We start from the raw sequence: 25138 nt of genomic DNA, 5'->3' as shown, positions 1-25138 counted from the left end.
TGTGTGGATGGAGCTTATTTTGTGTGTGAAGCTTGGAAGAAAATTAGGAACCCCACCCCATTTAACCTCTGCATTAAATAGACCCCTGAATTGTCCCCATTCTGCCCAGTCCTGTACCAAGATACGGAAGGTCCTGCTCTCACTCAGTGCTGCCCCCAGGCATGCTTTCAACCTGTAAAGCACCTGGGTCTAGAGCTCCTCTTCTAATTCTCCACTGTCCAGATCAGAGAAAAGTCAGTTTCAGGCCACAAGCTGGTTGAGCATCAAACACATTTATTTCACTTTTATTGAATACAAGAACAGTGAGCACACACGCATACACCACCAAGCACTGAAAAAGAATATGATTGAAAGGGCCAAGGGGGAGAAGAGGAACAGGGGAAGAGGAAAGGGGAGTTAGTGAAGGAACGACAGAGCATTGCAGTTGGTTGGTAAGGTGCTTTTCAAATAAAAATCATGTTTATTATTATCATCACTCATGCAACTGCAGGCAAGTTTTGAAATGAACTTGCAGATTTAAGGACAAACAGGCACTCGTGTCTCCCACCCACTTCAATGGAAAGGCCCCCAGAAAAAAGAAAAATAATGATCAACTATCTGAAACGTCAGCGACAGTGATGAAGAAGGTGGGAGGAAGCCAAGGCCTTAGAGTGATGTACGGCTTCAACACCATCACAAACAATATAGATATATAACAAATATATAAAGAAAAAGCTTGAGTCTATTGCTCACCTGGCAAGGTGTGGATTATATATATCTATAAAACCCACATCTTGCCAGGTGAGCAAAAGACTCATGCTCTCCCCCCCCACCCCCATTGTCACTCACTGTGAGGAATCCAGAGAAATGGGTCCACTGTTTTTTAGCTCTGAACCTGCAGGGTCTGTTTCTAATCTTGCTTCCACTGATTTTGCAGCAGTGCAACTCCACTGTCCTTAATGGAGTGACTCCAGATTTTACACTAGCATGAGCGAGATCAGAATCAGTTTCAAAGTAGCCTCCAATTCAGTTTCAATGGCATCAAGTTTCTACCAGCTTTTATTTTTGTTTGAAATTCAAAATGTGTCAAACAGTGTGATGCATGGGGGGATTTACTCCCTCTGATAGCAGATCAGACAGGCTCACTGCCGTACACAGCTCTTGGGAACAGGTCCTCTGAGTTGGGCTTTTCGTCCTGAAAGCATATGTGTTTTTTACAGCTGACTTGAGTATGTTTAAAAAAAAAAAAGACTTTGTGTAATTGCTGACACTCCTTTTGGTTTTGGTGGGTGTTGTCCCTAAAGCAGCAGCAGGTTATGGGTGGCTGTGAACTTTCAGGTAGAATCCAGGGAGAACACCACACATTTGGATTCATCAGAAGCCTGAAATGACCCTCACTGGCATTAGCACATGAATGAATGCTACTGTCAGGGAACCAGTGCTCATCCCTTTAATGCTTACATGAGAAACCCATGTGCGAAAAGGAGAACAAACTTCATGGTGACACAACAGAAGACAACTGGGAAGACCAAGACCCACCAGAGACTCAGGAGTCCCTGCTATGGTAGGAAATTGATCATATGGGGGTATGCCCACCGGATTCTAAATATTCAAGTTGTCCATTTTCAGTAGGATTCTCAGATCTCATCATGGGGACTAGTCAGAGGTGTTTCCTCTCCAGGCATTAAGTGTATGTGTGTGTGTGTGGGGGGGGGGGGGGTATAAAGACAAAGATGGTGCAATGTTTGTGGACCCTTATGTAGCTTCAGGAGCTAGTGACAATTCCATCTGGAAATCAGTTCATTTTCTTTTCTTTTTTTGGTTCTAAGTCTGCCCTAACTGCCTGTCTCACACAGTGCCTCAGGTCCCAGCCTCCACTCCAAAGGCAGCAGCAGAGGAAGACTTTATCTAAGTGCCAAGTTCTGTCCAGCTGTGGGGAAAGCAGCCTCTCTGCGTTCCTGCTGCCTTATCAGCATCTGCCCTCTAAGTTCTGGATGACTGGGCAATGCTATCCAGCTCTGTAAACCTGCTATTCCCTGCACGTTTGTCACATGGTATATTCCTCATCAACTGTCGGTGGACAGGAGTCAACCCTAAGCCAGAGTATCAGTGGACAGTACCATGGAGGAAATGGATGAGGGAGCTGCCATTCACCTATTCTCGCCAGGACAGCTGTTGCACCACCTACAGCCACCCTGGCAAAATGCAATCATACAGCTTGCTGTGGAGAGGTACTTGCTTACCTCAAACATTTCACTTCAGAAGCTCTCGAGCTGGGGCTGAGGTTCAGAAATGAAGCTAACACAAGTGACTAGACCAGTGGGGGGGATCACTGTATGGATCCCTATCTCAGCCCAGGTGCCTGGTTTTCAAGAACCTGCTGACAAGTGTGATATGATACCTCTACTGCTGCTAGGGCTCCAGATCTGAGGAGTCAAAGACTCCTAGATGCTGGAAGCCTGGGAATCAAACAGTCTAACCTCAAGGCTCCAAACAACCTCAGCATCTTTGGATTTGGGGAATGGGGAGACATTTCTGTCTGGCACATTTTGGTAATGGTAAATGGATGCAGTCCATTCCTTCTTTCCCAGTCCCCCACCCCTCCAGGTTGCTGAGCACTCTCTTACCACCAACCAACCAATTACAAACACCATACACTGTGTCACTACACCAACCCCTCCTGCCGCAGTGCATCAACTCCGTGGCAAACATCCCATTCCACCCTCTGAAAGAGCAGCAGCTAATGAAATGTTCCCTGTTCTCTTCTTGTGGGATATCAGTGTGAGCTAAGATTCTCATAGTATATCAACCACAGTCAACCAAACAATTATAATTTAAAAATGTCATCAGCAAACTTACCAGCACGGTTTAATTAGTTTAATATCGTTTCCCACCCGCCACTCCACACCCCCAGTTATATATAATATACATAACTTAACAGCACATTCATATGAAACCCCTACAGACTGCATTTTTATAAATGAGAAACCATATACATATAGTTTTGTTTTAAATGAGATCTGTTCTTAATTACCTTCAGCAGAACAAGAGACCGGACAAGTGGAGAGAGGAAAGAGAAGGAAGGACAAGTGGGTGGGTAAGAACAGAACCAAAAAATGATGTAACAGAACTAGCATGGAATGGGGAAGAGTGTTGATCACCACACATCCTGAAGCAGAAAATAATTACAAAGTAATCAAACAATTCAATGGTTCTCTCTCTTCTTTCCTTAGGTGGTGAATAGTTTTGCATTTGCTTGTGGGTTGTTGGAGTTTTTTTGTTTGCTGCTTTGTTGCAAAGCACGTTTCCTTTCCATTCAGTGTGCAACAAATGAACCCATGAGTTGTGTGTCCTTTAAATGTAACATGCAAAATGGCGGTTTATTGTATGTTAATATTATTATTATTATCATGATTTGTTGTTTGTTTTTCTGATAAATCCAGTCAATTCTTCAATTTGTCTGCAAAGACTAAAGTAGGCGGTTGGTTTTGTGTGTTATTGTTGATGTTGCTGTTTGCAATTCACCTCCAGCATATAGCAGCAGTGCAAGGATGCATTTTGTTTCCTGTATATATATATATATAATATATATATATATATATTATATATTTGCTATTCCTTTTTTAAAAAATTTTGTCTCTCGCCATTAATGTTGCAGCCAGGACGTCTAGGTCTCATTGAGGAATCCAGCAGGAAGGCCCCTTCTTCATTGTTCTCCAAGTTGGGTTTGAATAGAGATGCCAACTTCTGTAAACACGGCAGTCAAGATTCCTGCACAGGGCAGATGAAAATGATTGTTCATGGAGCATTTCCCTTCTCATTTGGTTAATATTATTTATTGGTTTATAAAGAGCTTTTTGCTTGTATTAAGGCACCAGACAATCAAGCTGCAAACACAAGGGGATATATTCTACTCTCATTACGCTGGTGCAATGCAACTGATTTAAATGCAGTTGCACTGATTTAAGGGTCCAATCCTGCAAGGTCTCATTGAAGTCACTGGTAGAGTCCCCATTACTTGAAGTCATTACATAAAGACTGGATATCTTTCTAAAAGGTGTACTAATTACTGGGTGGGTTCTCTGGTATTGTGTGTTACGCAGGATCAAATGATCATAGTCTTCAGCCTTATAATCTATTAAAGTAATTGGAATTGATGGCAAACAGCACCTTGCAGGATTGGGCCATGACTAAGGCTACATTTTAGTCATGGGTATTTTTAGTAAAAGTCATGGACAGGACATGGACATTAAACAAAAATTCACCACCTGTGACCCGTCCACGAGTTGTATTATATACCCTTGACTAAATCGGGGGGAAAGGGGGGAGGGGAGCTGGAATGGCCTGGGGGCACTGCGGGTGCTCAGAGAGGGGGTAGCCCAGGGGGTATCCCGGGTGCGGCCCAGGACCCCCGCTGGTGCTGGGGAAAGGGGAGGTTGGCGGGGCTGGCAGGCTCCCTACCTGGCTCTGTGCCTCCCCAGAAGTGGTAGCATCCCTCAGCTCCTAGGCAAAGGTGTGGCCAGGCATCTCTTCACGCTGCCTCCACCCCAAGCGCCGGCTCTGCATCTCCCATTGGCTGGGAACTGCAGCCAATGGGAGCTGCGGGGGTGGTGCCTGCAGGTGGAGGCAGGGCGCAGAGTCCCCTAGCCGTGCCACGCTTCCACCTAGGAGTGGAGGGATGTTGCTGTTTCCAGGATACCCCCGAGGTAAATGCCACCCAGAGCCCTCACCCCCTCCTGTGCCCCAAAACCCTCCCATGCCCAAACTCCTGCTGCTGCTATGGGCGGGGGGCACAGTGGCCTGAGAATGCCCCAGCAGCAGGCAGTGCAACTGGCCCAGGGGCTTCATGAGCTGCTCAGGCGGCCCCTGGGCCAGGTGCACTGGCCGCTGCAGAAGTCACGGAGGTCACGGAAAGTCACAGAATCTGTGACTTCCGTGCCCTCCATGACAAACTCGCAGCCTTAGCCATGACTGAGGAGATTTTAGCCCCACATTTTACCGCAGTGACCAAGCTTTCACAGTCTTCCTTTATTTTAGACTCCCATTTGCCTTTCTTTATTGTCGATATAATGGTGATGCATCCCCTTGCTGTTTTTCCCTTGTTTGAGGTCCCTGTGCTGCCTTATTAGCTCACTCTTGCTTTTTCCTCATTTATCTATTGTGATGAAAGCTTACGTGCTGCTTAGGTGCAAAAACAAACAAAACCCAAACATTTTAAACTTGACAGATCTTGTTTCCAGCTATCTGTGGTAACTGTGCCAATGTATCTGGACATCTGGCCAAATTCATCTGAGATACATGTCCTCTGAAGCTGACAGAGTCACATCAGGGTTGCATTTGGCCCATTGTGTCTAAGTAAAATAGCGTCTGTTTCATTTTATGAGCTCAGGATGCCTGTTTAATGGATGATTAAACACAGGAAATGGGATACTAATAATATCCATTTTTCAAAATTCCAACCTCCAGCCCTGAAATTTAAAGCACGGCTATCTAGATCGATCAGAAATAGAAAGAAAAACAAAAAGCAGAGCCATGTTTTCAAGAGGGCTCCAGAAACGCCGGGAGTTTGTGAGAGTGCACTGGGTTTGCGCGTGCAAAATACGTGCTTTGGCACTGACACATGGACATTTACAAGGAGGCAACTGTGAACCTAGTACTGGTGAGTGGTAGCAGGCTAGCAGAACCTGAAGACTGAAGTCCTCACTTTAGCCACAGAACAGGCACTTGCAATACAGCGCTCCGTCAACCTCTGCTGAGACAGACAACAAGGAGGACAATGGTAGTGGTGGATTTGGTCATGTGGTCACAGCAATCAGATGGTAAAAGCTCTCTGGGTCATTCCCAGTCCTCTGGACAGGACCGTCCAGTCTCCTGGAACATACACAGTTATCCCTCTCCAGTTGCAAATGTGGGTTCTTAGAATGTGCAAATGGGCTCAGTCACAAACATGGCCATTTTTGGAAGCCCTTTGCAAACCTGTCCCATAGTGTCTCAGAAGGAAGATGAGTGAAACACCACACACTGGGGAAACAATTAAGAGGACTGACAGAGGGTTCCTAGGAAGGAAATCTGAGGCTATTTGGAAGTAAGGAGGGGCTGTGCAAGAAATAAACACTGGGCCCTGAGATATGTCCTTTGGAACAGTCATTGGGACAACCCTAGATAAAGAACATTGAGCACATGGTGCTGCCCACAGAACTGCTTTGCAAGTAGCCAGGTAATTGGGCAGCAAAGCAGTCCCCATAGCACGTCTCAGAGGCTGCTCTAGGAGCAGCCTTTTAAAAAAGTGTTCATGGCTCTGATCTACACTATTTCCTACTGTAACTACAATATGAGAGAGGCTCCGCCTGTATCATCACCTAGACGTCATAGCTGTGAGGGGTTCCCTGCCTGCATTGTTGTCAATGAATTACATCTGTGAAGGACTCCCTGCTTGTACCATTTATCAATACTAGTATATTGCACCTATGGAGGATGCCCTGCCTGCACTGTAACCTATATATATATATTGTACCCGTGAGAGAGGCTCTACCTTGTAACTTCTATACATACCTGCGGTTTCTTGTCTCTTTCCTCTGGAGATGGTTCTGTTTCTCTATATACCACAGCTTTGGTTACCAGCATGTCAGGGTGCTGTAGTTTTGCCTCTTTGATTGCCAAAGCTAATGCCTGTAAACCAGAACAATGTCAGAGTATTTACCACAATGTCAGTTACATCTTTTGTTAATAGCCAAGATTAGCATTGCTTCTGGAGCAAGCCACAAGGATGTCAGAAAATGGGCCCAGGGCATGTGAAACTACTCATGGCTAAGGTTGGGCACGTAAGGAACTGGGTTTGGATTGAATTCTCAAGAAGTTTAACCATCCCTGCAAACCCAAAGAGAGAGATTCAAAGCTGAATCTGTGGGTAATGACCTGACAGTACAACTTGCCTACTAGCTGACCAAGGATTTGTAAAATCCTAGGATGTCCTATTCATCATTCTTTGCTGGACTTATTTTCTGTAGATTCATAGTGAATAGAAGGGACCAAGGGTCATCTAGTCTAACTCTCTGCCAAGATGCAGGATTTGTTGTGTCTACACCATCCAAGACAGATGGCTACCCAGCCTCCTTTTGAAAACCTCCAGTGAAAGAGCTTCCACAACCTCCCCAGACAGTCTGTTCCATTGTCCTACTGTTCTTACAGTTAGGAAGGTTTTCCTGAGATTTAATCTAAGTCTGCTACGCTGTAGTTTGAACCCATTGCCTCTTGTCCTGCTCTCTGTGGTAAGAAAAAACAACTTTTCTCTACCTTTTTTATGGCAGCCTTTCAAGTATTTGAATCATAGAATATCAGGGTTGGAAGGGACCTCAGGAGGTCATCTAGTCCAACCCCCTGTTCAAAGCAGGACCAATCCCCAATTTTTGCCCCAGATCCCTAAATGGCCCCCTCAAGGATTGAACTCACAACCCTGGGTTTAGCAGGCCAATGCTCAAACCACTGAGAGTGTCTACAGTGCAGCCGCAGGTATGCTTTATAGCTTGTGTAGACATACCCCTGCTAGCTGTACTCTAGCTAGCTTGCTAAACACAGCAGCGAGGATGCGGAGGCGCAGGCCCAACTTATCCCCCTGTACTTATAATGTACTTGCTTGTACAACCAGCACTGAAGCCCATGCGGTCACATCCTCACTGCTGTATTCAGTGAGCTAGCTAGAGTACAGCTAGGGCAGGTACCATTCGCACCCGCGGCTGCAGTGTGGACGTACCCTTCGAAGATTCCACAGTCTGGCTCCTGGTTTGAATTTAATCCTTGTTTTGGATTTCTTTTCTATTGTGCTTGTCTTATGTGTTCAGTCCACTCCCAGCTTTTGTGGTTAGAGTCTATTCTCAATTACAGCTATGCCACCCCAGTGGCCAGCCTCTGTTCACTGTCCAAACAGCTAGCTACACCCGAGAAGAGCAAGCATGTGCCGTTTCCTTGTTACTTAAAGCAACACTGGTGGGAGGCTCTAGACTGGAAGATGCTACTGGTCAGCATAAATCAAACGACCATGTTGTTTTGATTGTAGGCCCAAATGGGTAGCCCTTTCACGTCACTTGCTCAGGGCACAGATAGGCTTTGCTGTGAGTGCAGAGTTTGCTGTACCCATATAGCACCTCCACCCCAGTTGATCCCCTCTTCCACACCCTGGAGAGAATGATCCATTCAGGGAAGCAAGCACTGCCCAGTGGTAGCTGGGCTGTGGATGGACCCGCTTTCACAGCAGAGTAGGAAACAAGTGCAGGAAAGAGTCACCGTTGAAGGCCCTAACAGAATGGCCTCCCACAGGTTTCCCTCCTACCTGGTCTTGATCCACATCTTCATCTCCCGTAATAATGATCCGCTTCTCTATTCTGGTCTCTGCAAACCCTCCTTTCACAGTCTGGAATGGAAAAGGGGGCAGGATGAGTCCACAGAGTGGATGATTCTCATGCACTAGACAGGTGGCTGCCTTGGAGGCTGCTCAAGCTTCAGCTCGTGGAGAACAGAGCAGTCTAATTGCTTTGTGGGGAGGGCCAAAGGGAACATATTGCGCCAGTGCTCCACAGACTGCTCTGGCTTCCTGTTCACTTGGGGATGCAGTTCAAGGTGCTGAAGTTGATCCTTAAAGCCCTACATGGTTTGGGTCCTACATTAGCTGCTGAATTTGAGATTCCACCTCTTCCTGTGTGTCACCCCAAGAGCTGAGATCAGCTGATGTGTTTTTGCCCCAGTATCGGGCACCTGTGTGGGTGGCTCTCCCTGGAGGGCTCTTGGGTTTGGAAACGGCTCTCTTCATTGGTTTGGCATTAGGTGTGGTGGGTGGGATTTTAAAAAGTGCTCAGCACCAACCTAACTGCTCCCAATTAAATCAGGGGGAGCTGGGGCAATGCTGAGCACTTTAGAAATCCAACCTGACTCAGAACATTTCTCTCTGCATTGCTGGCAAAATCCCCCCCTTTCTTAGTAGATCTGATTTGGTACTGGTGTGTATAAATATATGACATGCGCACTGCGAACTGCCTGTACTCCTGAAATGTAGGACACAGCCAAAAATGGCAGAAACACATTGGCCCAAATTCCAACCCCCACCCATGCTACTGGCCCCAGTGAAGCTGAACCCACTTATACCAGGGCTGAATGTGCCCCATTTACTTTAAATGGTAAAGGACTCTTGCATGCTCAGTTGCTATGTAAATGGCGTCAGTCCTGGGCCACTGTGGGATGACGCATTTGTTGTTTCCAATTAGTGTACATTACAATTTGGTGCACAAGTCCTTCCTCTCCCAATGGAAGCTGTTTTCTTTAGGAACCCACAGCCTGCCCCCGAGGTGTTACGTTTCGGCGACGTCCCACTCCTGACTTTGTGCCTTCATCATTCTTACCTTGGTAACGTGGGTAGTGGTGGAGGTGGAGAGGGTTTCTGCAGTGGCACCAAATATGCTGGTGAGAACTTCCTTCCCAGCAGAGCTGCTGGTGATCTACAGAACACGCAAGGAACATCTGTCATCAGGACCAATGGAGCCCTTGTCAGTAACGCCACTTCTCCTAGTGCTATAAGTGTGGGGCCTAGGAGGTTGCCAGAATGCTTACATCCTCAAGGTTCCCAGGACAGATCATTCAAACCTCCCTATTCTTTCTTCATTCCTTTTCTCTCTTGCACTGTCTTCCAGACCTGCTCCTAGGTTGGTTTTGTGCTGTGGCTTGGATCACCCACCACCATGGCCTTTCTGCTACTCATAATCCTTCCACAAGGAGAGAGTGCAACCAGAGGGAGAGCTGTGCTAGCAGGGGCTGGCTGAGTCCAGCCCTGCCCTTCCTGTATGAGACTGGGAGCCAGCCCATGGTGGGAGAGGAAGATAAAAAAAAAGAGTGGAGAGAGAGAAGTGGGACTCAGAGAGCCAAGGCTATTACTCAGCCTGTCAGCCTGTGAATAGCTGCTTGGCTGCCAAACTATCTGTGTGCCCTGCAGAGGAGTGAAGAGTTTGCAAGGCAAGAGAGGCTTACAACCGGTCTAAGTGTTTTTGTGGGGACAGGCTGTCATCTCCAGAGCAACTGCAACAGCTGATGGAGCAGCAGAGAGGGCCCTTCCCAATGGGGAACACAATTCCATTCTATTGCATTTCTTTGGGGTCCTTTGTTTTACATCCAACTCCAAACAAAGAAGATTTAAGGACAGATACGACTTTCCTCTCAGTGTATGGCCGGGATGCGCATACCCCCTTCTCTGCTGCAGGCAGCCCAAGTGTCTGTGATTCTTTGGGACGTAGGCCCTGCTAAGTGACCGACCTGGAACGGGGGGGGCATCGGGGCAGGCTTCACCCTGCCCAGCAGTAATCAAAGGGGGAAAGCATTAAAAAAGAACGTGTTGCTCTAAGGGCCCGATCCCGCAGGTTGCTGAGTGCGCCCTGCAAATTGCTGACCATGGACATCGATGGAAGCCGAGTATCACCCCACAGGGTTGAGCCCGGGAAGAGGGATCTGCAGCTGGTACATGACATTGACCTCTTATGGCTTCAAGTCCTTAGTGATATTGGACCAACCCCTGCATGCTGCTGCTCAAGCAGAGCTCCCCTGGAGTCAATGAGACCTTTGCCTGAATGAGGAGTTAGCTCAGGGAGCTCTCCGGTCCCAATCTGTGTTTAATATGTGCTTGTTCTGGACAGTAGAGAGTTGCCAAGCGGAAGATTCCGGGCCCTGCCTTGCCCTGCATTCCTTAGGCAAGTGGGATGGCCAGCCTGTCCTCCCCTCCTGCTCCACAGAAATCTCTCAGCCCAAGGAGCAGGTGCTGTCCATCCCCATGCTAGAGGAGGGTGTCTGCGTGCAGGAAAAGATAATGCAGCAGGTGCATGAGCCACCAGCTGAGGACAGCCTAAACCCTGAGCCAAGGGCCAGCTCCAAGGGGTGGAATTTCACAGCCAGACAGCATCCCTGCAGCACCCCCAGGGCCTCTGTCCAGCACAGAAACCTGGGAAGTGGAAGCACCTTCTCAACTTACCGGAGATATGGAGCGAAGTTCAGTAGCGGGGCTCATTCCCTTCCCAGGCTTGGTACTGTGATCCTGGAGGAACAACATTACACTGGAACATTGGCATGGACAAAAGCAGGATAAACAGCTGGGAGGGGAGCATCAGAGACACAGCAGGTCTGTAGGCCTCTTCCTTTATTTGCTGGCATCTTCAAATGGCCAGGGACAAAGCACCCTTCCGTCCCTGTCCCCAGTGGAACAGCGTCCCCCACCAAGTCCCTCACCCAGCTCAGGGCCGCTCCCTCTCACCCAGCACCCAGGGATCAATCAATGAGGCAGGACACAATTAAATGCCACCACCTGGGGACCCCAGGAGAAGACAGCCTGGCTCTGCAGAGCCACATGCTTACTGAGGTCACTGATATGTTTTCTGTGGTGACGATGTGGGACGTGGTTGTTGTCTCTTTTCCACCCGTGGTGCCTCTGTCAACCTGCCAAGGGAAAGGGAGACCCGGTGAGTCCGTGCAGATACACGGGGAGTTAGCCAGCTGGAAAGGAGCGCTTGGTCTGCTTTGTCTGCACTTGCTGACAAAATGTTAGTGCCATGGAGCAGTGATGCACTCGGGGTAGGAAAGCCGTAGACAGGTCTTGAAGCCACAGATGTGCAGTAACTAGTCTGGTGCGATGTGTTTAATGAACAGGAATGCAAACCACAGGTCTCTGTTATATGCCCCCCACCCAGGCAGCCTCCTGGGGTAGGGCACAACAGCCAGAGAGCAATGCACAGCAATGCTGCACACCAATTTAGGAGAGGATGTGAATCCTATATTCAAGTGATGCACGCGGATGGGGGTGCGTGTGCGAGAAAAGTGCTGTGGGTTCTTTAACAGCCAGGAGTGGGATGGGGCCTTGATTTGACATCTCTAGATAAGAAGAGGGCTTGTCAGTCTTTGTCCCGTCTAGTCTGTGGTCTCTGCAGAGGAAGGCCTAGCATTTTAAAGGATGAAAAAGAAACGCTGCAAAACTGAGCAGTACATTTTAACCCTCACCTGATCTAAGGGTATGTCTACACTACCGCGGCTAAACTATGGCGCTGCAGCTGGGCCCCCGTAGCACTGTAGTGTAGATGCTACACCAACAGAAGAGGTTGTTCCATTAGTGTAGTAAATCCACCTATCCAAAAGGTGGTAGCAAAGTCTAGCCATGTCTGTACCAGGGGTTAGGTTGACCTAACTACGTCCCACAGGGCATTTCACAGCCCTGAACAATGTAGCTAGGGTTTTAGGTGTAGATCTGGCCCCAGAAATGAATCTCATTTGTGAGGCCAGGGGTCTCCAACCCCCAAGAGGTGAGAGGAAGAACCCGCATGGTTTGCTTTTATTTCCCCTGCAGTCTGCGGATTTTGCAGGGGATTTTGCAAACTCCAGAATGAGGCTCCGTAGAAAGCACGGTGGTGCAAAGCTGCTGGCTCTCACACTTTTTGAATGGCAGTGCCGTGCCGCGGAGTAAACCTCAGCAAGTGCAAAGGAGCAAGTCACCTGTGTTGTTTCCACCGTGGTGACTCTGTGGTGCACGGAGACCTCTGGTTCCGCCTTCTTTGTGCCAGCCACCGAGCTGACAGTCGCAGCCTCTGGTTTCAGAATGGATGACTGCAGAGGGAACATAGCAAGTCAGCAACAGACTGCGTGAAACTGGTTTCTGGAGTTCTGTTAAAAATGCAACAGCATCTTAGTATGTACTGACCTGCTCCTCTTTCCCTAAGTTGCATACGTTACTGCCCCCCTCCTGCAGTCCATGAACCACAGGGACACTTGCTGGGAAGAGCTGTGGGTGCTAGGAGGCCTGCATTGCATTTGCAAGGTCACGCTCTTGGATAGCTGTAGGCCTCTTTACACTGAGAAACAAACAGCACAGACCAGCGTCGCCCATAACGCACCCAGGCACTGTGCTGGCTTCTCCACACAATTAGCCAGTGCACCCCCAATTCAGGGCTGACGCTCCTGCAGCAGGCCTTCTCCTGAGCAGGCTTCGAACAGCCACTCGAGATTGGAATGAAACCCAACGAACTCATTGCACTGGTGGCCTAGGGAAGATTTGTAATGATGGATTAGGTTCACCCATGTGGGTGCGTGGAGCCAGCCTGACCCTCAGGGATGCAGGGTAGAGGAGGACTAACTCTGAGGGGCAGAGACACGTGGCCACCACCTGCCCATCCAGCTGGAACCCTGCTGGTGAAGGTTGCTCAGGGGATGTGCTGATCTAGCACTCACTCATTTGCCCTGGCCATGCCCCTTCCCTCACTTTATAGGCTGTGCTGGTCTCTGCAGCCATCCTGGCAGAGGGGAGGTTGCAGCCACTTCCCCACCTCTGCCGGCTGTATCCCGGTGCAGTACTGGGGTGAATTCAGGGCCCAGGTCTCCAGGATGTATTCTTCCCACGGCACCCATGTTTAGAGGATACTCTCTGAGCACAGGCGTGAGCTCAAACACCCTGAGGATGCCTGTGGGGATGCTGGTTAAATTTCTTGGCCTTGACCCTTCTTGTGTTTGGTCCTAACGTTTGGCTCTGCAGGGACCTAGTGTGAATTTCCTTGTGGGAAAGGGCTTGAGGGGGGCGCCACATGTCCATTACACACCAAATTGGAGCCTGGGCCCGGGTGGTGAAAAACAGCAACTCTATCAGGATGCTATTCTAGGGGGACAGGGGCATTGGCCGAGGGGACAGACCTCCCCTGACTTGAAAGGCAGGGATTTTGGTTCTCTGGATATCAGTGCCAATCTGCACAGAGTAAAATGTACAACTCTGCGGAAGATAGGAGGGACTTGGGAACACTGAAGGGCAGAAGACACAATCCATGGTAAGGAATTGAGGACTTGGACCCAGTTTCAGAAGTGCAGAGAGCACAGTGCTTCATTCACTGCAGTTCCAACTCTGCCCTGTTCTCTTTGGCATTTGGACACCTTTCGTTTCTCCAGCAACTCCATGTGCAGTTTGTTTAGCCTGATCATATTATAACTATTCCCCTCACAGGAATAATCACAGACCTTTTTGCCATGTCCCACCAGCCCTTATGTAAGTTGCTCATCCCCTTTATGACCACAGGTTAGTTGGCAGTACACGTTACTTCAACACGCAGGCTATTTGTTAAATTCATGCAACACACAGGAACAGAGATTTGGGTTAAGAGAAACACACCACTCACCCATGCATGCTGCTACAGTACAGGCATGGGGTAGCCAGCCAAACATGGTGAGTTAAGATGATGACGGCTTTTTCGGTTAGGATACGCATGGACACACTTACACGATATAATCATGCACCTGGAGGAGTCGAAAACAGCCATGCAAAACAGAGACAACATTCATTTGGGGAAAACAAAGACACTCCAGAGGATCTCTGGGTTGTCTGAAAGCTGGCATGCTCTTCCAAACAGATGCAAGGGGCATGCTGGTCAAGCAATACCAGATGCCAAGACAGATAACTCTGTGAGATGACAACACTGAAACACAAGTCTTGGGGCGTGTTTCCCCATTGTACCTCAAAGTGGGACACTTCTGGGATATGGTGGGAGCCCTGCTCCCCTTCCTTGGCATCTTCTTCTTGGCCAGGAGCTGCTTTGTCAGCATCCTGGGAGGAAATCACACCTTCAGCTTCCCTCTCACTCATGTCTTTATCGAGCTCAGGCAGACTTCTGGAGAAGTCTTCAAAGGCTGTGCCATGGAAGTCGCCGATCATAGTGAAGTCCACCTCGGCTTCCAGGCTGGAGGTCGAGCTGACCGTGATGCTCGAGCACTTTCGCTCAATGGCCAGGTGGTTGTCCTTCAGAAAGACTGAATCCCTCTCCTGGTCTTGCTCCTCATCCCCAGTGTCGCTCTCAGGAGCCCTGTGCCGAGGTGGCTTCGCTTTCTCCTCTGCTCCCTCCTTTGCTCCCGCTCTCTGAATGAGACACAATGGCGGAGAGAGGCTAAGACTGTAAATACCGAAGGGCAGGCTAGAGCCAGCTAAGCCAACAGGAGAGAGGGAGGAGGCGGCTGGGGAAATGTCACAGAGGGGGATTCAAACACAACTCAAGCATGAAAACTGAAACGTTTGACAGCAGCAACTTTGCAGGGGGAATTTATTTGGTCTGATTTGTAGAGAGGAATTAGAAAAGAAATAATAATAATAAAAAAAAGAACAACAGTCCCAAAGAAATTCTCAGGCATGTTGTTGAGCCTGATGGAAGCAGATATGTGCAAAACAACAGGTATGTTAAGAGACATTTATAAACGGCTCAGACTGCAATTGTGTGTCAGTAAGTTTGGCACCAAAACAAACACGGAAGGGAAAGGGGGAGAGGATAAGAGTTTTGAATGAAAGAAAAGAAAAAAGCTCCATCAGCTGCATGTATTCAAGGAGAAGTGAAGGGGCTTGTCAATTTCACTGAAATCACCCCATAAGAGTTTTACACTCACTGTATTGGAGCATCACTCTAGGTTTTTATTAATCAGATGTACGGGAGGAATGGTCAATGTTCACCCATGGAGACCCTGTGAATGGGACAGGGCAGGGCATCACCCTGCAGGGGATCCTGCTGGAAGCTGAACAGAGCACTTGTGTGAGAACGAGCCCGGACTCTGTAATGCTTCTCAAAAGCTTGCTGCACAACCGGAGCGGACCCATTCAAGTTTAATCAGCTGCGTGTTTAATCAGTGTAATTGACAATGGGATCAGAGCAAAGAGATAGCCTTCCTCTGCTGGCTCCTCTCGAATGACATACATACCTCTCAACTGTCCCAGCACAGGGTAAATTTCACCCCACCCTGCTTGCCACCTGGTTACAGCTCAGGAATCAGAAATTATTCATTATTTTTGTTTTTAAGATTTGCTTTTTGCTCAAGAAACAGTTTCACTCCTCTATAAAGGCTGAACCAAAGCTCAGTGTTCTCAGGATCAGGCCCTCACAAAGTCAGAGATATCCCCCACTTTGTTCGGACCCATTCCAATTCAGCTGCCTTTTGTCCAGATGACTGGTGGGTCGAGAGGTATGAGACATGGGGGTCTCCAACAAACTCGAGAGGAGCATATACATATACATATATATATATATAGCAGCTCTGCAATTGGGGAACGAGTCAAAAGCTTACAGTCCTCAGCTGGTTAAGGTGAGCTTTCATACTACAGTAAGAAGCAGTTAGTAAAACAGCACTGAGACCTGGGAGACCACTGGAATAGCAGTCCTTAAACCCTCTTCTTTCAGGGCGGCTTTTACTGACGGATCAGATAAATCCTTTTCTTCCCAAATTGGTTCCTGAGATTTGCTCTGGATTAGAGAAACGGGTTAGTCTTTAGCAATGAACTCCAAAAGGAACTGAGCCAGTGCCTTACAAGAGCAGCGGAAAGCTATTTCACCCTCCAGTCACCCGCCTGCCAAAGTGGGGTGGGGGAGGGGGGTGAAAGGGACTCACAAGCCAAGCAAGAGGGGACAACAAATTAAGAAGTGCAAGGGAGAAGCCGGAAGCGTGGGAATTTTGCTGCTAGGTGTGTGTGTGTGTGATATAAAAGCTCTCTGATCCACACCCCCATGCCCCCTTCTTGCTCCTGGGCATGAAGCTCGTGTGCCCAGTTTCACATTAGCAGTTGGCATTCTCCAGGGGGCCAAACTGTCAGGAGTTCACAAAACAAAAGCTGATGGACCGACTGGCCAGCGGGTCTGCATTCAGCTTAGGAGCCAGGCCACATACACATACATAAAGGACAGGGAATGCAAAGCGGCCGTTCTCAGTCAATGGATGTGTGAGGTGCCATTGAACATGATCATAAATAAAAGAGCCACGCAACATGCTTATGAACTTTCCATTGGGACAGTTCATGGGAGGAGTTACCACAGCTTCTGTCAGGGTGATTTCATAGCCGGAATCGGGGGAAGCAAGCCCAGTGTCGTCTTCTCCTCTGTGCTCTGAATCGGTGGAAACACCCTCCTTCAAAGACGGAGGCTGGGAAGACTCTCTTGTGGCTGCCCGTTGCGCAATGGTTAGGTATCCCACACCAGACACTTCCCCAGCATGCCTGGCTCTGTCATCTGAGGCAACCGAGGGTGTGGGAGACATGACTAGGCCCGTGGCCCGTGGCGGTTCTATCTGCGCCTCTGTTGGTTTAGATGCTCTCCTGGTTTCACTCTCTCGGGGCCGCTCTTGGGCTGTTCTTTTTCGCTCATCAGAGACTGGGCCACAAGCGCCACCTTGTTCAAACAGCTTAATTTTAGAAGCCACAGAGGCTTTTTCATACATCTCGCTGTCATGCCCCTGTGAGTCCTGCCAACCAGTGGTGTTGGAGGGTGAAGCCAGCTCCACGGGTGCCTCCTCAGGCTCCTGAGACACGACTTCCACCCCACCTCCAATGGACTTCAAAGGCCCAGACTCTGGCTTTTGTTTCCTGTTGGTAGGTTTCCTGCCTTCAGCCGTGGCAACAACAAGCTGTGACAATTCCTTGTCCCCATGAGGTGATCCTCTTACAGGAGAGTGTGTAGAGAAGGCTTCAGCTTCTTCTCCTGAAGGAGGTTTATCCTGCAGTGGCTTGTCCATGGCAGATCCTTTGTCCTGGGGCGGCCCGCCGGCCGTGGGGCCTGTGTCCTGGGGCGGCCCGCCGGCCGTGGGGCCTGTGTCCTGGGGCGGCCCGCCGGCCGTGGGGCCTGTGTCCTGGGGCGGCGCGCCGGCCGTGGGGCCTGTGTCCTGGGGCGGCGCGCCGGCCGTGGGGCCTGTGTCCTGGGGCGGCGCGCCAGCCGTGGGGCCTGTGTCCTGGGGCGGCGCGCCGGCCGTGGGGCCTGTGTCCTGGGGCGGCGCGCCGGCCGTGGGGCCTGTGTCCTGGGGCGGCACGCTGGCCGTGGGGCCTGTGTCCTGGGGCAGCCCACCCATGGTGGGCTGGCTTAGTTTCTCTTCCTCTGGACTTTCTGTCGTGCTGGGAGGATGCTGCCAGGGGGGACTCATGGGGGTTGGTTTAATCTCTATGGCTTCCATCTGAAGAACCATTTTTGACATTTCTCTTTCTCCCAGCTCAGTTGTTTCCCTTCCAGTCCCTGACACATTTGAAGTTGCTTCCCCTTTCCACGTGTCCTGTTTTTCTGACCCTTTCAGGCCTTCTGCCAGGATGGAGCTTTGTGCTGCACTGTACCTCTTGCCCCGCTGCTGAGAGAGCTCAGTCTCTCCACCTTCCCTGGGGAGGGAACCGAGCTTTAATTCTGCCATTGGTTCTTGTGGGTCCTTGTCCCTCAATTCCTTTGCTGCAGAGCATGACTCGGATTCACTTCCACCTTTCGATTCACTGCCAATTGACCCAGCAGACTCCTCTTCCTCTGGTGCATATGCCCCCTTCTCTGCAGTACAATGTCCTAGGGGGCGTGTCTTTTTGCTAAGCTCTAGGACCTTCTCAGCTTGGTTTGATTCTATACCTGGTTCATCTGTCTCTGACTTTCCTTGGTCACCTGCTGAGGAAGTGGGTTGGAACTTGTCCTTTCCCATTATAGCTGTTGGGTCAGATGCTGGTTCAAGCTCAGGGCTCTTCCCTTTTTCAACTGAAAGGTCTGTTTTGGGCTCCAGCCCCTCTTTTTCAGCAGAACAAGACTTTTCTTCCTCTTCGAGTCTGAGATGGATTTTACTCTCCTTTTTGTCTCCTTCTGTAGCTCCTAAGTAGAAGATCCTCTCTGCAGCAGAAGACATTGTCTCATCATCACTAAACTCCACATTAGCTTTAACACCCTCAGAGGTTGGGCTAGGTATTATGGACTCTTCCTTATCTGAAGAGGGTGAGACAGACCCAGGCTCTTGCACGGTAGCCTTGCTTTCTTTCTTTGGAGCTTCTGGCCCAGAAGGCTCAGACCTTGGTCTTTCATCTGCTTGAGAATCTTCAGGTTGTTGATTTTGCTCGGCTTTGCCTTCCAAAGAGCCAACTGGTTGTTCAAGTTCATTAGTTATCACCTCTTCTTTTCCCTCCTTGGACTTCTGCTCTTTGCCACTCTCAGATGGCTGGCCTTCTGCCTCCAAATGGGGGTCTTCTCTGATTTCGCTCTCAGACATTTCATCCTCCCAAACAGATTCAAAATCCTCTGGACTAGCAATCATTTTGTCTCTTGCATGAGTGTCCAGTTTCACACTTGCTGGTTCCTCTTTTGCTGCTGTTTTTTTGGCTTTCCCTACTGCAATGTCCACTTTTGATAAGCTCACACTTGTTTGCTCCTCTGAAGTACCTGCACGTGCGTCTTCTTTCTTGGTTCCAATAGCTTTCTCTAGAGCAAGCTCTTCCAGCCTAGAAGTTTCTCTCTCTACAAATACCCAATGCTCTGAACCCTGTATTGCAATTTGAGCAAGAAAAGTTAGCATCAAACATACTTTACCTAAATAGCTGATCACTGTTTAGTTAAGTAACAGAAGGCTGCATTGACTAAACCATTATTACTCATGCAACAACTGATGCAGATGTGTGTACAAAGGAGCTGGCAAGTAACCAAATGATAGCAGGTATTGAAATCTAGGGGCCTGATCTTGTGTAACTGGTGCTGAAGTCAATGGAAGAGAGGGTGCTTAGCTTTTTAATGAGTCGGACCCCGAGCCCTTTTTGAATGCTCGGGACCAAATTCTACTCTCAGCTACAGCTGATCAATTTTTTTTTTCAAAATTTGCAATTTCACTGGGGGGGGGGGAGGGGTCTAACTTATCCACTGATATATTAGTGAAACCATCACCATGTTTTTTGAACGGCTGTAGAACAGAACTGGTTGAAAGATGCTGAAATTCAAAATTTCAGCATTTTTCACTGACATTTTAAATTTGGATGAAAAACAGGATGAAATTTTCTAGAAAATGTTCATGAAAATTTTGCCCCATTTTTCAAGCAGCTGACCTATGCCCACGCACTCTGACTGCAACAGAGTCATGTCAGATTGACACGGGGTAAGCAAGGAGAGAATCTGACCCATACTCAGCTCTGTCAGCATTCTACAGCTCTGACTGGTTCCAAAGCCAATCAAAGTTTCGTAGAACTTCACAGGGGATTTTCAAAGGAGAATTAGGTACAGTCCTTTATGTATAGTGAGAATGTTTTTAACAATGCTAGAAATCTCTGATTTCCTCTCAATCCCTGATTTTTGCCACAGCTGTTTGCTAGAAAGCATCACATCTGTTCAAGAGCATTTGTGTCTCTGCTAATTCATCTGTCTATAGAGCCCCTTCTCCTTTGAGATCGAGCCCACCACCCAGTTAGCACAGGTCTGCGACCCTGAGTCAGTTCCCAAATTTGTGGTCCCATGATACCACCACTTCTTAGACATCCTTGACACCCGTGGAGAGTTTGGCATTGGCACACCAAGTCACATGAGCATGGACTGCTGTTAGATCTTCCCCTAATTTCCCAGCTCTCCAGACAAACCTGATCAGAGGGAACAATTTATCTGAGTTTCCAGCAATTCAGGAAGGGGCCCATCACAAAATACAATCTAGAAAAACAAGGATTCAGGTCACAACAGCTGGTATAGCTACCAACACTGCAGCAAGGACCAAGAACAGCAGTACAACAATCTACAGTATACTGCAAAAAGGCAGCATCCTGCAGCAGGGACATGGAAAGATATTTGCTATTCAACCCCATGCATCTAGACTGTAGAGATCTGTTGCTACACAGTGGAGTGGGCTGTCAGATCATTATTAATTATTAATATAATTAGTATACAGGCACCACATTTTACACTTTTCATGTCACAGGACAGCTAAAAACTTTACAAGCTACATAGACACAGCATTGCTGGAGTTCAGCCATTGCTAGGGTGGAAGGTGGGGGATCATAGAATCATAGGACTGGAAGGGACCTCGAGAGGTATTCTAGTCCAGTCCTCTGCAACCAAGGCAGGAGTAAGTATTATCGAGACCATTCCTGACAGGTATTTGTCTAACCTTTTCTTAAAAATAACCCACTGGAACGCAACAGCAAGAGGATGGGAATTTTCTTCAACAGGAAAGTCAAGCTAACTGTCTACTCTGATATCATGGGATTTGTACCGCTCGCCCAGAGCAGCCAGGACTTCAGGGTGTGTTTATTTAAAGCTCTCACTTGGTATGTAGTCTCTAATGACACTAGAATACTGCTTTGCTGGAGCACATCAGAACAGAGAGTGGATTGAGTTGCAACTGAATCAAAACTGCAGCATCGTCATGCAGCAACTGGTTTGCTAGAGCTCAGTGTAGCATGCTGCAGGGAGCCTGTGCGGGGATATGGATTGTACTGTAGTATATTCCCAGCACAGTACACTGTGGGGCAGAGAGACAGCATACCCTAGGGCGGCCTGCTGTAGAAGACGGTGTCTCTGAAGGCTGACCATGCCGATTTTCTGCAGCACAAAACAGCAAATTTCAGCACCAAAGGATTTGCAGTTGGCTGCACTGCTCCTCTTCCAATAGAGAAAAGAGTGAGTTGGAAAGAGACCTGAACTAAAATGAGCAGAAACTACTGTATCCACCAAAGCCCTGGGTACCGGCGGGCACTGATGGGGGCGGGGTAGCACTGTGTGTTCGTGTTGAACTGTGCACAACTTAGTCATGTGGTGTCATTCAGAGCAGAAGGTGGAAACATCAGTCCCAAATACTAACTGCAGAGAGAGTGAAAGAGAGAGAGAAGAAAACCGCCAAAGGGGAGAGAAAACGAAAAAGGGGAGAGAAAAAAAAGGGAAGGAGAAAGGAAGAAAATGCTGTATAACGAGAAAGCTGCCATGGGGACGGGGGAGAGAATAAGAGAGGACTGTTAAATTCAGGGATAATTGAAATGACCAGTGAAAACCCCCAATCCAGTGTCCCAGCCCTCTCCCACAACCTATACATATAAATGGCAGGACCCAAAAGAAAAAGACCTTGGGGATTCTGACAGAGAGAGCTCATTTCTCCCCCTTTATTTGCACCAGTTGGGGCAGTTATACTCCTAGTGAGTTGCCCCCAGAAGTGGGGGGTGGTTTGTGCACTAGAACTCTCCCTTGGGTGTTCTGTCAGAGGAGGCCAGCTTTAAACAGTGGCCGGCCCTAGCTAGAAGAACTGCCTACCTGGAGAATGCCCTGACTCAGTGTGTCTCCTGGGCACACGCTCCTCTGCCCTGCTGCCTGGCTGGTGTTGGGACTTTCAGGAAGCTCCTCCTGCAGGCAGTCCAAGGCAGAGAAGTCAGGCTCGATTGGGCCATGTAGCAGGAGGCAGCTGGGGCCAGACGTGGACTAGTTAGAAGGTCACTCAACCGTCTCATTAGGAGAGAAGCAAATGAGATACTTAGAGGAGGAGGAGATACCAGCAGAGGAGAGGAGGAGATACCAGTAGAGGAGAGGAGGAGATACCAGCAGCCAGGGGAGAGAGAACTGGAGCTGGCAAGTCCAAAGTAGTTTTAACAATGGATCTTCTTTCAGTGGCAGGTGCTGCCACTCTTGGCATGAATGGCAGAAGGATTTTGCAGCTGTGCTTTGGTCACCATGAATTCCTCAGTGAAGACAGATCTGGCTAAAAAGGAGGTAAAACAACAACCCCAGTGGAGAGCCCTGGGCCCCACGAGCCAACCTGTGTGAAGACGATCAATGGCTCCTCTCTGGCTACAGATAAGGCTGTCAGATACCTCCGTGGCCCCCTTCTCTGGCGACTGGGAGGGTGGCATGAGAAGCGGAGGGATCTGGTCAGACCAGGTTGCACGACCTCACCAACTCAGTGTACAAAAGGACCCGCTTGTTCTTTTCCCCTCAGTCATCTCCAGCGTGTCGGCCATCTGCCTAGGCCCAACTGGACTGAGAGAAAAGAGCTAGTCTGACCGGAGCTCTGGAAAGCTGAGGGGAGAACAAGTCGCTCATTCTCATTCCTGAGACAACCTGCGGTGTCGCTCTGCGGGCCTACTGGCATCCCCATTTAGCTGGAGATGAAGCCTTGCTAATCAGACCATGTTTAGTTGCCTGGCTGTTGCCTCAGACCCCAGCACCACAGAGAAAGTGGCATCTGGCCCCTGAAGTGTTCCTTACAAACAGCATGAACCCCAAGAATTACATCCTGTAAAAGGGGACTTGGTGGTGGGGGGGGATTGTGGGAGGAAGAGAATCCAGTTTCAACTGGCCTTAAAATTGAAGGCTCCAAATGATTTCCCTGAATACACGGTGGACTTGGACATTTGACTCCACAGAGAGAAGGAGAGGGGGGACAGTACGGAGCACTATGGCAGGGGGCCTCCATCCATTTCTTAAACACACTCCAAACTAAAGAACTTGGTGTTACCCATTAAGAGCCTGGATTGCACAAGGACAAAGCCGCATCAGCCATACATCAAACCCTCAACTCACAGCCATAAACACTTGGAATTAAATAGAAAACAAAACTTGAAATCAATCCAGCTCTGCACTGGAGTGTTTCAAATCACCAAATGCTTCCAACAATCAGAGTGAAAGATTACAGTGCTAAATGCACTCCATGCTTTTATGGCCCCCCATTCGTGCTGGGTTTTTTATTTTTTTCAAAATAAACTCTATGACGGAAGTTTTGCTTCCAAGCTCCATTTCCATGCTAGGAGTGCACAGAGCTAGCAAGAGTGGACACATTTAATAAAAAAAACAACCCACAGCATGGGGACGCAGAGGAACACACCTCAGATGGGGGAAAGCTGCCGTGCAGCCTGTATCATAATCTGATCAGCCTCTCCTGGGGTGATCAGACCATTTCAGTGCAAACCTGCTTGAATGATAATGATTCTAGCCCTGATTCCCCATGGTGTAACTCCACTGTTATGCTGGTAAAGTCACTGAAATAAAAGGTGCCAAACTGGAGTAAGGCAGTGGCAGATCAGGTCCTTTTGCTAATAAAAGCCACTGGCCCACTGCGTTCCAACAGCTTTCTATTAGCTAGCTATTGTTCAAACAGCCACCAAATCCAGACGTGAGGCCCACGTTCCCAAAGGACTGCACTTGCCTCTTTGCCAGTGCATCCTTTTGGCATATTGAACCCCCTGCACTTGCCTGGCCAGAGCTACCTGCTTTGCACAAATTCACCATGTACAGTTAGCAAGGTCTTTGGAAGGCGTTGCCCCTGTGGTTTACTGGACAGCCAGTGCCAGGATTTTAAGGAGCTGTTTCCAGTGGGCCGTTGTGATGAGTCCTATATTGCAGACTTCTGCCTTGGTGTGCTGTTCTGAATGAGCAGGGATGGGGGAACTCTTGACTTAAACGCTTTTGCAGTTGGTGAGCTGGATACAGACACAATTATGTACAAGTCTGCGGAGCAGGGTGGGGGAAAATCCGGAGCATTGTTTGGATAATCAGATGCAGGACTAACTGGCGTGAGGCATCCGACTGTCCTATCAAAGAGCCCCCAGGGCTCCTGAGAGCACCAGAAATTAAGCCCCTTTCCTCTCCAGAACAGGGCTGTTTAATTGCAGCATCTTCTATCCTACCCTTGTGGGCGCCTCTGCAACTGCACTTTGTTACATCAGACCCTGCTTTCGGCTCTGTCCTCACCCTGGCTCGAACTGCACGAGAAACAATCAGATTTAGAAAGAGCTGGCAAGCATTGGGCTCCCAACGTATTTTTCCAACACAGTTGTTCACAGAAGATAGGACGTTTTACCAGCCATGCTGGCCCATGGGGGGCTAATCTAGGGTGCACTTTCTCAGCAGGGTTATTGGTAACAACATTAGGGGCGGATGCAAAGCAGGCTGCAACTGTGCTAGGTTGTAGTAGGGTTTGCAAACAATCCCAAAGCAGTTACAAGCTGCCAGGTCCACCAGGAGATAACTGAGTTAAGGGATAGCATCCCAAGGCTCCCTGTCGCACAACCATATCTTAACAGCGTGCAAAGGCCCCAGGCTCCCCTCTCCCTCTCCTGGCTCCAAGCACTGACAGCCTCACATCTTCCCCCCTCATCGAGGTAGGTTAATCAGAACATGTCTCTCAGCTCCCCTTTGGATCCATCTAGGTGGCAGAAATCACCATGTTTAAGCACGGCTCTGCCCCAACCAAGCTAGAATCTGATTCACTCTCCCCTGTGTGGACAGAGCAAACTCACATTGGGGGAACCAGGTTGAAGCCTAGTTTTCTTCCGCCTAGTGGAAAATTCCACAGTAATATTCCCCCCCATGCACATCCCACCTCGCCATACCAAGAAATCGATACCACGAGAAACATAAAGAGCAAAGGCACCGACAGACTCATTTCCCTC

The 25138-nt window shown here is 48.8% G+C and overlaps 1 protein-coding gene across 1 annotated transcript in view; it reads right to left on the bottom strand.

Annotated features, from left to right (window-relative positions):
- Nucleotides 1-5970: 5970 nt before the first annotated feature.
- EPB41L1 (erythrocyte membrane protein band 4.1 like 1) overlaps nt 5971-25138 on the bottom strand; it is a 53855-nt gene continuing 34687 nt past the window's right edge. The window contains exons 15-23 of the mRNA XM_077832508.1: nt 16146-16253; nt 14489-14887; nt 12490-12600; nt 11362-11442; nt 10982-11044; nt 9369-9464; nt 8306-8386; nt 6532-6648; nt 5971-6000 (exon numbers count right to left, since the gene is read on the bottom strand). Coding sequence (XP_077688634.1) covers nt 5971-6000; nt 6532-6648; nt 8306-8386; nt 9369-9464; nt 10982-11044; nt 11362-11442; nt 12490-12600; nt 14489-14887; nt 16146-16253 — 1086 coding nt within the window. The remainder of the gene's footprint in view (nt 6001-6531; nt 6649-8305; nt 8387-9368; nt 9465-10981; nt 11045-11361; nt 11443-12489; nt 12601-14488; nt 14888-16145; nt 16254-25138) is intronic.

Source organism: Eretmochelys imbricata, chromosome 13, assembly GCF_965152235.1.
Source record: "Eretmochelys imbricata isolate rEreImb1 chromosome 13, rEreImb1.hap1, whole genome shotgun sequence".
Taxonomy (NCBI): Eukaryota; Metazoa; Chordata; order Testudines; family Cheloniidae; genus Eretmochelys; species Eretmochelys imbricata.
Note: the sequence above shows the minus strand (reverse complement) of the source record. Positions and strands in the feature narration are given on the sequence as shown.